This window comes from Micropterus dolomieu, linkage group LG09, assembly GCF_021292245.1.
Source record: "Micropterus dolomieu isolate WLL.071019.BEF.003 ecotype Adirondacks linkage group LG09, ASM2129224v1, whole genome shotgun sequence".
Classification (NCBI taxonomy): Eukaryota; Metazoa; Chordata; class Actinopteri; order Centrarchiformes; family Centrarchidae; genus Micropterus; species Micropterus dolomieu.
Genome location: NC_060158.1, coordinates 14,647,002 through 14,661,408, shown reverse-complemented (window position 1 = coordinate 14,661,408; position 14,407 = coordinate 14,647,002). Strand labels below are relative to the sequence as shown.

The following is a 14,407-nucleotide window of genomic DNA, read 5'->3' as shown; positions in this document are numbered from 1 at the left end:
TCATATCCTTCATTAGGGGAGAAACAGCACTGCTGATCAGACACACATGATACATGCAAAACTATGTTTGGAAAATGCATTTGCATGAAATGCATTATTAGAGACAATAATGTGGGCAGGTATAAGGTAAGGACGCATGCACTGCATGGCTGCACAAACAGCTAAACCTCTATTTTAAGTTTTTGAAATATCTGAAATGCTGCTAAGGGGTTTTATATCATTTTGTCTTATAAGCAAGAAATGTTACAAACTCTAACCTGATAAACTTCTGAGAAGACAGAGCAAAGGAAATGTAGAAATTAGGAGATCTACGCTTAAACCAGCAATCAAAAAAGAGATTAATTAATTAATTAATACAGAGAAAAAAACTACACAAGAACAAAACACAACTAGCAAAACTATATATAGTATATTTTATAGAAGGTAGAAGGAAGGTTTATTTGTCACATTACAACAGCTTGGAAAGTGAAATTAAGTTTGAAACTCCCTTCTGCTACGTGGCAGACAATATACAGTAATACAATAGCAATCATAAAATGGTAACCATAAATAAACTACTCAATGGAGCAGTGCTGAGGATAAATTTGAGTTTAAAAGTCTGATAGCTTGTAGGGGAAAAGCTTTTCTGCAGTGGTGGTGCGGCTGTCTTTACTATTACATTTTCTTCATCTTCAGATGTTTAAAAAGTATTATTAACCACGCCACATTCACTATACTGCCATTTAGATCTACTAGTACTTACATTGATATTAAAACCATGTTTTCATGAGTCTGAAAACCGCTAACGTCTGTGTAAATACTCACATGCTAATCGCCGTCCAGGTGCCGGGTGCCTGTTGCCAGAACAACGCGGCTTCCCATTGGCCACTGCAGCCGCACCACGTGCCGGGCGGTCTTGACGTCACGGGGAGAGCAGAGTCTGTGCAGCTGCTCGGGAGAAACACTGCTAGAGTTTGGACTGAGAGCAGCCGGGACAGTCAAGCTCCTGCGACCTGTTGCCTCGCTGCAGTTGTCTCTGTTACTTTGTATTGTCAGCACCGGTGACGCGAGGTAATGGACTATTAGAGAGACTTTTAACAGGACCTCCACATAAACTTAAAAGCGAGGTAAGTTGTCGCTAGGGTTGTGTCCGCCCCTCCCTCTCTTGCAGTCTGTCGGCTTCCTGATACTTTTTTAAATTATTTTTTTTGCTTTTTAGTTGTTGCTTCCAGCTCAGGTGAGATGCGTTTTCAGGTTGAAGCGGTTGCCTTGCAGCTAGAAACTTTTACTAACACTCTTATTTGTCTGTATAATATAACAGGAAACACTCTTTTCTCCTATAGCTTTGCAGCGCAGCAGCATTCACGTTACTCGATGCTAGTGGCAGCAGATAAAGCTTTGCCGAGATATCTAACTTAATCGGATGTGGCTCCTTCTTCGGTCCCACATGAGCCCCTCAGAGGAGCCGGACAGGAGCTTGCTTGTTGTCTTTACACTCTTCGCATTTATTTGTAGCATGAGTGAGGACAGGAAGTGAAAAAGGAATCCTGCCACCACCACACAAGGCTGAGTGAGGCAGGGTATCTCATTTCAGCAAATACAGCCAGTCAGGGGATTAAAGCAAGAGAGAGGAGCTATAGGACTGGTGCAGCCTTACCCTGACAAGTGAAGTGGAAATGCTAGTTTTACTGTGAAGGGGAAGGGATGGCTTTGGTAGAGTTTGTAATATTACCCCTCATTATGTAGTCAGTGTACAGTGTAGTAGCAGTGAGATGTGTTTTCACTTTAATGAACTGACAATCCTGGGAGCTTCAGTTCAATACATTTACATTTACTCATTTGGCAGATGCTTTTATCCAAAGCTACTTACATTTGAGGGACTAAAAGCATCAGGAAAATAAGAGATCTACAAACGACAATAAATACTAGTAAGAGCTAGTACCACATACAGCATCAGTGGTATATATATCTAGTGGAAAATCTTTGCATTAGTTCTCAAAAAGGAGGAAAGCGGTTAAATAAATCAATGTTGAAAAGATCAAACAGTTGACAAATGATTTTGATAATCTATTAATGATTTAATTAATGTATTGAGCAAAAATGTCAAACATTTGCACGTTCCAGCCCTTTAAATGTGACGATTTGTAGCTTCTCCTTGTTTTTAGGGCTGTAACTAACAGTATCCTTGAGCCCACGTTGAAGTCTTCAAATTGCATGCGCAACTACAGAACATATTTAATGCGACATGTTTTAACTAGAGCATATTTAATTATCTCCAGTCATTCTGATGTTAATTTATTTTAGCTAAGTCGTCCATCGCAATTTCCCTGAGCCTAAGGTGAGGCATTCAATCTGCTGGTTTTATCTCAGCACAGTCCCAAATACAGATATTTCATTTACATACAATATGTACAGGTAGTGATGAAGCAATTAGTCGATGATTTGATTAGTTCATCAACAGGATACCCACTTTGATTGTAAAATAAATGCAACAGCTTAAGTTGAGTTGTTAAGATCAAAAGAAACATTTGATGCAGGAAATGAGAGGAAAGACGTTCACTCACACAGAAAAAGACTCTGAAATTACATCTAGTTTTTGCTGTCTTTGAAGCTCTGTGGCTTCCAAGTGGTTATAGGAAATTTCAACCATCTCAGGGCAGCCAACACAACATAGCAAGACAATTTAAAGACCTGTTGAGGTGCTGACGTGAGGGTGGAATTGAGATAATAGCCCCCTTGGTGTCAAAAGCATCTCTCCAAACATTTTCAAGATGCTGAACTCTTACAAATGTGTGCTATATTTGAACAGATGTTCTATTTTCGTTGCTTTATTGTGGGCTTGTTTTGGGCCAGACTGACTGTGCTGGCAGCATCCTCTGTAGTTATGCTTGTCTGGGCAGCAGTCTGTGTGCTTTTAAATTGAATTAGACCTTTTTAGAGGAAGCAGAGTGGGAGAGTGATTGGGAGAAAGCAAGGATGGGTGGAAGATGAAAATGGAGAGGGAAGGACCTTTAAATGTGGAGACAAAGAATGACACGGTAGGACAGAGACTGTGGCCTGTCACACAGATGATTCCTTGGATAGAAAGCTGTATTTCACACATCCTGTGTGCAGCAGATATCACTGGCAGAGAGGAGTGGGAGTTTTTTAGTCATCACACAGATTGACACATCCATCTCTGTAGCCTTTTGTGTTTTCAACAGGCTGTTTCAGAGAGAGGCATATTTAGATATCCAGTGCAAAGTAAACAGCACCCTCCTCGTGCAATCGGTGACAATTTCTGAGTGTGTGTGTATTTGTCCAATCCGGAGTCTGTTGTGCAGCTCTGCCTGCCTTCTTGCAGTTGTTGTCAGTGACATTTTTTTTTATCTTGTTCTCATTCGCTCCCTCATAATGACTTCTCTGTCATGATTGTGGTTTTCTGCAGCGCCTTGACGCATGAAGCTCTCCGGCTGACAATGGGAGCTCATGTGTGCTGCATTATGATGAAGTGGCTGCCTCAGGTTTCTGAAAAGCAGGATGGATGGGTGGAATATTTACAGAAGTCAAGACGTGGTTTAAGACATCATCAAGGAGAGTGTTTTTTAAATGCGTGTTTCAAGCTCATAGTGCAGCTGGTGTTTTTCTGGTCAAACAAAACCACGTCACTTGTAGCGATATTTGAGTCCCAGCTGTGTGGAAGCACCAAATATTCAGATTCCACTGATGTTGATTGAAATGACAGACAGGGGTGGTTATTAAGGCGGTGCTGTAATAAACACAAACATTACTTGGTGTTAGAGGAAGTGGTGGCTATTTTTAGTCTGTGTTTTAAGAGTTTGATCTGAAACTGTCTTTATGTTTGCTCTCTTGTGGAGGAAGCTGCCAAACTGGGTCAGGACTGTAACGAATGATTGTTGTCGTTATCGATTAACCTGCAGATTATTTTCTTAATGAGTTATTTAGTATACCAAATGTTTCATAAACACATAAAATTGTCATCTCAGTGTCACATAGTCCAAGGCAATTGCATGTTTTGTCCGACCAACAGTCCAAAACCCAAATATATTCAACACAGAAAATATATGTGACACATATGACACAGAAAAGCAGTAAATCCTCACATTTGAGAGGCAGATATGTTGAGCCTTTTTCCTTAAAGAAAACACTAAATTGATTATCAATATAGTTGCCAATTAATTTTGTGTCAATTGACTAATTGTTTCTGCTCTAAACTGAATATTATTGGCATCATACAAACACAGTCCTTGTTGATTGAAAAGTGTTAAGACATAACATTCATTGCTGCTAAACAGTCACATTTTCATTTATTTTATTTTAATTTAAGTTGGTAAGATTTAAAAACCAGGCAAGATTACTTTCACTTTTAGTTGTTGCAGAGTTTTGTTTTTACTTTCATCTTCAATATATCAATACTTTGTCACTTAGTTTCAGTTTTAAATTGCTAAAACCTTCTTTTACTGGTGGCCCAGGATTCCCGTTTTCCTAACAGAACAAAGCTTCTTGCTGAAGATGTTAGTTTCCCCAGACTCCAAGACCAGCTCTGACCTTACACTAAAGAGCACAGGAGATAGAGTTGCAGTATGATATTCAATGAGCCACTGAAGCATGCTGTACTGAGCTGCGCTCGTCACGATACTTGTAACGTGAGCGCGGGGTGCACCCAAAGCTATGCCGTGCCGAAGCAGCGCTCGATGGTTTGATAAGTACTTCTGATTAGACATGTGATTGCGGAGGGACAGTAAAGACGACTTGAGATATTCTGTAAGTATGTGGTGGAGCTGCAGGTCATCGTTTATAGACTTTGTGGAAAAAAAAAAGAAGTGAGAAATCAGCAGCCTCTGAGTTCAATACTGCCAGACATGTGAGAGTGATGACATTTTAACCTTTAACCTAGTTGTTATAATAGCAGTGAAGAAAGAAAGTGGTTGTGATAACACTAGTTGTAGGCAGTTAAATAGCAGTGAAGAAAGAAAGTGGTTGTGATAACACTAGTTGTAGGCAGTTAAATAGCAGTGAAGAAAGAAAGTGGTTGTGATAACACTAGTTTAACACTAGCTGAACTTTGCGTTGAGAACAGAAATTGTTTAATTGGAGAAATTGTGTTTGAGTGGATACCAGAGGTAGATGATGGCCTAGAGTTGAGTCTTTGAAATGCTGTTGGATCTTACTAGTGTAAGTAGAATGTTTGCCACCATGTCACTTTTTGTCATCCTGTACTGTACTTAACTGCATGCTAATGACACACACAAGGTTACACCTGTGGGCTTGCAAGGCTCTGCCGTTTTGGTTTGACTGTACATTTTCATGCGTCAATTACTCACTTAAATAGCAGTGAAGAAAGAGAGTGGTTGTGATACAATAGGCCTACTCAAAATCACGAGTCTGTGTGTGTGGTGTAGCCAGAAATCCAAATTACATTCAGCTTTGACTTGAGCTGAAGCCTCTCGGGTTGTTCCACTCTGTCCTAGGCTGGAGCTGTCTAGTCTGAGATGGATTTTAATATCTTATCACAGCTGAGATGAAACATACATATCTAATTTTCACGTGTGTGTGTGTGTGTGAGAATATTGGATTTCAGTTCTTGCAGGTCTAATAATTGCTTGCCTGTTCAGGTGGAGAATGACTGCCCTCAGCTCCGCAGCCTGGTCACAGACGGATCATATTGCATTATGAATGTATCATTCATTAACTTCACTATCTGTGATCGGGTCTCTTTCATTCACCCTGGCTCTCTCTGTTGACCTCCCCCCAACCCTCTCCTCCTCCCAGCAGTCTCCTGCTCTCTCTGTTCTTGGATTATCCCTGGGGTTAAGATTTACCTGCAGGATATAAATGGACACTTCCCACTAAGTGAGCAACAAGATGTTCTCGGATGAATGTGGAGGACCTTGAATGAGTAATGAAGTGCAAAACTATTGGCTACGCAGTTGTGTGGGATTTTGTCTTCTGTTGTGTCATGTCTGTAGTTAAAAAAGGACGTCTCTTCTAAGCAAGGCGGGGTAACAAACCTCGTTACATTTTGAGTACTGACGGAAATGTGTCTGTAGCAGAGACGATAGAGAAGTGTCAAGTACTGAGAGTTGGCATCAAATACTTGTCTACTTACAACTAGCAATTATTTATTCTCATTCATTAATTATTTTATCCATAAAATGTCACAGTCTAATTTGACTGGCTTGTTTTGTGCGACCAACAGACCCACCTATATTCATTATCCCATCATATAAGATTAATAAAACAAGAAAATATTTATGTTTTTGAAGCTGGGACCACTTTATGGAAAGAGGGCTTCAACAATTAATCAACTGTTAAGATCGCTTCCAAAGAACTTTACGTTTAAAATATTCTAATAATTAATTGACTCATCGTTTCAGCTCTATTTCAAATACTTACCAATTCAAATCAGGCAGCTTTTTTTTCCACACTAATATATTTTATTTAGGTAAAGTTCTGTAACACTGATTACTTGAGCACTGTGCATGTTGTTAGCTGAAAAAATTGTTAAAACCATAGACTATTAAAACATGTTCATATTCACCCAAACAACAGTATCGTAAAAGTATCGTTTCGGCATTGTCACCAATATTACACATTTTCAGCAACACCCAAAATGCTTGCTTTATTGCATTTGTCTTTGATTTGATACCATTTACATTTAATGGAAATAAAATCCAGATGTTTTTTTATTGTGTTGGACTGTTTTGGTCAGACAAAACTAGACATTTGAAGTCATGTCAACGTGGGGCATTTTTCCTATTTTCTGGCGAGCTATAAACCATTTACATGCATCAAGAAAAGAATCTGGAGATGAGTCAGTAATGAAAATAATTGATTGTTGCAGGCTTAATATTTTGTTGATGTAAAAAAGGGTTGAAAAATTTTCATAATCACTAAATTCTTCAGTTTGTGCCACTGATGATGTTGTCTGTAGTTGAATACCAGTATGATGCAGCGGAGTTTGTTGTTGCCGGTATTAGGAGTTAAGTCTGTCACAAAGCCCTGCAGGTTGATTTTGTGGGTACTGTCAGTGTTGTTAAAAACTGTAAGCGACAGTCTGTTCTCTGCTGGCTAATACCTGCACAGGCTGAGGCCACAGACCGTTATTTCAGGCCTGTTCTCCTCTCAGACACGCTCAGAAAGTTAAACCCGAGGAGATGGTTGAGGTAGAAATCTGCCTCATCCACGTGACCTGTTGACTTGTCAAAGCCTCGGTTATGTAACGGTGCCATCAAAGGTCTGCCAGCAGCAGCAGGTAAGAGTCTTAACGGTTAAACGGTTAATTGTAGGCAGTGATTTCTGAGAGCCAGAAATAGTGGAATTCTTAGGGTGTCTAGATGAAGGGATGTTCAGTGGAGGTCTGAGCTCTCATCCCGTCATTTCTTCTTTTAAAATGCACTGAAACCTTCAGCCACCAGAGAGACGGATGGGGTGCGGTGTTAGACGTCAAGTTACATTACGTTCGACACAAACAACTACCAACCCTGTGATTAATGGCCAACTGAGCTTTTAGTCTTCAGTTGAAAAGAATAGAGGAAGAAGAAAGTCAACACTTTACTTTAACCCTCCCCACATTTATCTTGGACAAGCAATACATAAACATTTAATAAATGGTTTATTACATACAATAACGTAGTTGCAAGCACCTTATGTGTAAGTGTTTGACTCAAGTGTTTAACTCAATAACTCAGATAATGAATGTCAATATATTAAAGTTGTAATAATATAAACTTGGAACTGTTGCTTCTTAGAAGTTATAGTTAATATAATACTACACATTAATAAACACTTAAAATTGCCTTATATTGCTCACAACTATATCATATCGTGCTATAAACCATGTATTAAATGTTTACTGTATTTCTTATGGATGCTAATTGGAGGAGGTCAAAGCCAAGTGTTAACAAGAGAAATAGTTGTGAACAATGAAAATTTACATCACCTGCATGTCTGTGGAGTGTGGCAGGAAATGAAAACCCACAGGGAGTAACTTGCAAACTCCACACAGAAACTATGCCAAGATGTGTGTTGCAACATGTTTTTAGTAAGTAAAATACTTGGCTTGTAGTAATTACAGAGCATTCCGTGTGATTCATTTTCTGAAATCAACTAATATACTCATTTACCAATCATTTTGTTTGTTTCATCTGTAACAGTGGCCTACTTACAAGTAAAAAATAAGGAAACCTTTTTGGGGAGGATGCAGTGTTTTACACGTGTTGAGTTTAAAACTTAATATAATTCACACCTAAAATATCATTTTTATTTACTAATACAGCTTATTAATGTAGATTTTTGCTTTTATTCTGTAGGTAATGTCCTTGGGTTTCACAAAAGGCACTTTATATTTGAATGTACTATAAAATTTAGTTTAAAAAGACACCAAAACATATAATAGATGAATCTTTTATTTAATAGACGAACTAACTTGAATTTTGCTTTAGGGAATTTATTAAGCAAAAATGCCAAACACTAGTTCTTTCTAGCTACTAAAATGTGAGAATTTCTCATTGTAAGTTAAATATCTTTAGTTTTTAGAGTGTTGTTATTTAAAGGTGTGCTCTGGAAACTTGTGATTGCCATTTTCACTATTCAAATGACTAAACAATAAAACAAAGTCGTCGTCATCAGATCAATAATGAAAATATTCTTTATTATACATAAACACATGTCCAACTTCTGGCTAAATATATCCTGTAACGCATGTCACGTTGTTGTTGTTGTAAAGCCACTAAGAACAACACTAATTAACCTTCCCTCGCTCATTTGGAGTGACGAGAAGAGAAACATTTTAGTCGGCTCCACGTTAATGTGGAAACGTCTGGTTGAAAGGACTCTGTATGATTTAGGACCGCAGCTAAAAGCAAGCAATTAAACAAGCTGCCAGTCTGAGTAGAAAGTGCAGTTAAATGCTATTGTCAGTCAAAGTAATGTTTTTTGTCCACTCACTGCCAGAAACAACATGATTTTACTTTCAGTTGTCATGACGATGCTGCCTCAATAATCATGCAACGCTCCACAATCCATTTAGCAATTAAAATGCAGATAGCACGGTATGTAGCGGCCCCGGCCACAGCATCAGACAAAGAATTAGCTTTTGAATGAAATGAATGGAGGCATTCAGGATGACATCGACTGATTAGCTGAACAGAGTCGAGAGAGAGAGAGAGAGAGAGTGTGTGTGTGTGTGTGTGTGTGTGTGGGGGGGGGGGGGTGTAACTGGCTTTGACTACGTTCTGTACAAGACTCTTGCACATGAGTGTAAGACGTGATTTGTTTGTGGAGGTTTCTAACTTTGGTACGACGGCCATGTTCTTTGGTATGTTTACTTTCTATGGTGAAGTCACATGAATTATCAATGGACTGTATATAAGGAAATGGGAAACAGCCTCTTACGCCTACCTTCTCCACGATCTGTCTACGTAGATGGAGATTTCTTTGGATACAGCCAATCAGATCTTGCATAAAGCAACAGGTATTCGTACACACACCTACACATGTTTAGGATTATTCTAGCTGCTTAGCCTTCTGATCAGGTTGAAATGGACCTTGTTTTGCAGCAGACATTTTGACATGTCACTGTAGGAAAAGCACTGGTGTAAATAATACAGTAATGATGCAGTCCATGTGCGATATGGCCAAAAATTTTATCACAATATACCATTCGAAATCAGTAATTATCACGTTAAATGTCAAAACAATATTTCTTTCTTTCACATTTAAAGGCATATTTTTGCTTCCTCAACGAAATAAATATCCTAATAGAAAAATTTAATACCAATTTGTTTGTGATCCAAATGAATTAAATCAAACATTTATTGAAGATATATTGAACATTTGTTATATTGTTATTAAGGAAATTTATATTGCGAAAATTATCATTATTGTTTTAATGCCCAGTCCTAAGGCCCCATAGGACCCATCAGGCCAGGGTCTTGATATTGTGCATGCTGGATCACTGAAATGGCTCCTGGGACACTTCAGTAGAACAAAGCCATAATTAAATATTACAGTATTTGTTATTAAGCACAGTCTACAAACAGTCCTGAGATGAGGTCAGGTAAAATTATTGAAAATACCTGTGTGGGTGTACCATGGGTGTATTAATGGGCTCTCAAATGCAGATGTTGGCAATATTTCTGTGGCAGATTTACCAGGGCTGCAATGAACATATATTTTAATGATTCATTAATCTACCAATTATTTTCTCTGTTAATCATTTGATCTATAAAACAGAAAACAGTGAAAAATGCCCCTAGAGCACAAGGTGATATCATTAAATGTCTTGTTTGTTTATTAACCAACAGTCCCAATCCCAAACGTATTTAATTTGTTACAATGAAATGACCAAGAAAAGCAGCAAACTCTCACATTTGAGAACCTGGACCCTTCAAATGTTTGGTATTTTTGCTTTTTTACGATTATTCGATTCAACTTAACCAATGCAGCTCTACAGTGTCCGTGCATTATAAGTCTGCAATAACGTATCATTAGATGATATCTCAGGTTTTAACATTAAATTGTAAACAGTCCCCATGTCGCCCCCCTCAGTTCTAGACTGTTTGCTTCTGTGTAATTTAAAGGCAGACACACTTCCAGTCTGTGTATCAACAGTTGACAATGGACCCCTGCTGCGTAGCTGTTGCTGTTTTGTGTTCCGGGAGTGATGAGCGTGTAAACGGGTGTTAATTTTGTCAAGCTGCTCCAGCATTTATTCTGAGATTGAAGCGAACTATAGGTAACAGCTACCTCAGAGAGAGGTGGCTGCCGCATTGCCCAGAGCCCTTTGTTTACTCTGAGTTAATTAAAGGATTATAGCTGGCTGTTTGGGGAACATGTGAGTATGAAATAAAGGGAGACAAAGACTGTCTTTGCTCAAAAGGAAACCACTTCCTCACAAATCTAAATATTCAAACAGTTTCATCTAAAATGTAAAATTAATTAGAGCAGAGTAGTCATGTTTCTAAAATGTTATTGTTTCCCGTTGGGTCTGTCACTGTAGCAGCACTTTTTATCATTATCTGCAAAAATAGCATATTCCCACTGACGCTCCCACTTTCCAGGGAACTTAACATGACGTCAGCTCCCTTTTCAATCAGCCATGACAATTAGTGGATCAGCTGAAAGAGCGAACAGTATACAAATTAAAAGGCGTCTTAACAAGTCTACATTAGCTTACAGTGATATTGGTTAGACAGCCATATTAAAATACGTACCTATATGAGTGTTGTAAGGGTCAGTAAATAGATAATTGATCCTGGAAGGCTTAACTTAAGGGCTTAGGGTAAATTTGGCTGGTGGTTCACATAAGGTGAGAACATGTTTGTTTTCATTTTATGAACTATCCCTTTCATATTTTAGCTCTTACAGAAAGAAAAGGGGCAAACATTGAATGGAAAAACAGATTTGACAGATCTTTAGTTCCCGTTCTGAACATGCCTTGGCTAAGCTTGGAATAGCCTCTCTCTTGTCTTTTAACTTGGAGAGCTCAGTAGCAGCAGCTAGCAGTCTGACAGGTGAAAGTTCTAAGCAAATTAGCTGCAGGGTCAGATGATGAACCGTATCCTCTGTTGAGTGTTAAAGGCTCCCTGTTCACTTTCTGCATCGATTCATTCTTTAGAGATGGTTTTTGACGCACCAATCATCTAACTAGGCCAATAAAATATCACAACTATTAATAGAGAGCATGTGTATGTGTGTTGAGGCATTAGCATCGTAGTTCCTGCAGGAAATGGAAGGTGCATCTGCAGTGATGCACGCACAGACATATTGCCATGCTTCGGTGTAAACAACAGCGCGTTTGCTACACTGTAAATGTGGGTGTAGTCGTGCATCCATTGTGGTTGTGCACCATGAAAATATTTCGGTTGCTGTGCACGTGCACAAGACCGCATACTTGACTTTATCTCCCTACTTTTCTTTTCATCTGGCGTACTGTCAATACTTTAATGATAAGGTTTATTTGCATTTTGTCATGAAATGGCAACAGACTAAATGAAAAAAGATGGAGCGCAGTTAAGATAAAAAGAATCTTGAAGCTTACACCAAACTGTCAACTAAAGTATCGTCTTAAAAAGACAAAATTAAAGCAAAAACTACAGCTTTGATAAGTGACAGTGAAGCTGATATAAAGAGATGATATAAAGAATGTCTCACCACGACCTGGTTAACACCTCTACCCAAGTTTCAATAACAGCTCTTTGTGACAGCAGCTCAAGTGCACATAATGTTAGGACAAACTGACGTCTCAAAACTCCCTACAGGGTTTTCCCACAGGAAATTACTTAGCCGATGTGATAAGCCGAGCAGATCCTGAAGCATCATGTCTCAATTTAGTTAGTTGATGATGGCCTAAGTGATTGCCCCACTCATTAAGTATATGTTTTTCTTTTTAGATTAAAGCTGCCCTCATTAATCAAACCATTGTTTTTAATTAAGAACACATCAAATGACTGTTTCAAGTGAAATGGGTCACTCGTAGTGACAAACACGTAGTGAGGATTGTCACCAACCTTTGCAGCTCCATGGATTGTTTTAGTGTGAATTGAATGTGTTTTTTGGTTAACTCTCATCTCTCTCATCAACCTTGATTTTAGCAGCTCAAGATGCACATATTTCTGTCAGGAGCTGGTAGAGACCAAAACCACACCTGAAAGCAGGGTGAATATCGATTAGATGATAATATATTAGTGTTATGTTTGCAGCTTGTTCCACTGACCATACTGCAAAGTCAGTTTTTGCAGGTTTAAATTGTATTTTTTGTCTCCTGAGTGGATTTATTTTGTATTTCAACAAAAGCAAAAACTTATGTAAAAAACTGCAACCGTTTTACAAGAGAAGTTAATCCAGCTTTTTAATGTGTGAAAGTGCATTAACAATACATTTCTTTTCCTTTTCCCTCCTACTTTTGTATCAAAATATTTTTGCTAACAACCCTTTTCTGTCTCTCTCTCTCTTTTTCCTCCTCACTGTTAGCAGTCTAATTCGCCGCTGCCCTTACATCACATCACAGCCTCAACAGACGCAGCGACCATGGGCAAACAGAACAGCAAGCTCCGTCCTGATGTCATGCAGGACCTCATTGAGAACACGGACTTCACCGAACACGAGATCACTGAGTGGTACAAGGGCTTCTTGCGGGACTGCCCCAGCGGCGCGCTCTCCATGGAGGAGTTCAAGAAGATCTATGCCAACTTCTTCCCTTACGGAGACGCCTCCAAGTTTGCCGAACACGTCTTCCGCACGTTTGACGCCAATGGAGACGGGACTATAGACTTCAGGGAGTTCATCATTGCTCTGAGTGTGACCTCCCGTGGCAGACTGGACCAGAAGCTGAAGTGGGCGTTCAGCATGTACGACCTGGACGGGAACGGATACATTAGCAAGGCCGAGATGCTTGAGATCGTAACGGTGGGTTTACAGTTCTGGAGCGTTTTGTTTTTGGTCTGTGTCTGTTTTGGCTCCTCGTATCTTTATTTTCCTCTCTCCTATGTTCTCTCAACTGTTCAGACTTTCTGGTTCTTTAGCTTTATATAGTCTTTCGGTGGCCATTGCATGCCATCCTGTTAACGCCATGTTCCCTGGTCCTAAAACTACTCCCGCAGTGAAATTAACATTTTGCTCAGCCATCCACACCAGCTGCTACATCATATATCCTTCTGCTTCTGTGTTTTGCACCATTTGACTGCCCACAGCAGGAAAACCAGCCGCTGTGTAATTTTAGAAACCAGCAGTTCCTCTCAGGTGGTCCTCCTCTGATTCTCATATTGACTCAGCACATCCAGCAACTGTGCAGTTCTGGAAATTATTGGATAAATGCTTCAGATGTCTGTCAGAGCTTCAACACACACACACACACACACACACACACACTGGCAATCCCGTGCACATGTTCTTACATCACACATCATGGTGTTAAATTGAGCAGAGTGCCAAAGAATGTGTAATCCCATTCTCAGTGTTCTTTATTTATAGCGTTGTCTGTGTTAAGTTAGTGGGTGTGTTTCTGCCTTTATACTGTACACTCGCAAAATATTCAGTCTATATAATTGATTCATGGCTTTCTGCATTAAGCTGAATGGCCAGGATAATTTATATCAAATGGTTATTAAAATACTGTATGCAAAAGCAGCCAACTACAGAGGCAAGAAGACAAACTGCAAGGAGTTGATGAAGGAGTGAGACCGAGCGTGATGTGGCCTATGACCAGTTCATCATTCAGTAGTTTGTAGTAATGCAGGGCAGTGAGGATACAGCCCTTTTATACAAGACTAGCGTGGATACCGATGTGCATCATTGGCAGTAATTACAGTTACCTCTCATACTCTAACTGCAGCTGACTAGACTAAACTCTCTACAGGGGTCTGTCTGAGTGATCAGTGCCCCGACGTCTGTTACTTTGATTCACTTGGAAAACTCTAAACTTTTC

The 14,407-nt window shown here is 39.3% G+C and overlaps 1 protein-coding gene across 2 annotated transcripts in view; it reads left to right on the top strand.

Moving 5' to 3' along the window:
• The first annotated feature begins 930 nt into the window (after positions 1 to 930).
• Positions 931 to 14,407, top strand: part of LOC123976883 (neurocalcin-delta B) — an 18,728-nt gene continuing 5,251 nt past the window's right edge. The window contains exons 1-2 of one of the 2 annotated variants that reach the window (XM_046059272.1): positions 931 to 1,106; positions 12,958 to 13,389. In XM_046059272.1, the coding sequence (XP_045915228.1) occupies positions 13,012 to 13,389 (378 nt within the window). In that variant the 5' untranslated portion in view covers positions 931 to 1,106; positions 12,958 to 13,011. Of the gene's footprint in view, positions 1,107 to 12,954; positions 13,390 to 14,407 lie in introns of both variants that reach the window. The other variant, XM_046059271.1, reaches the window with a different exon arrangement.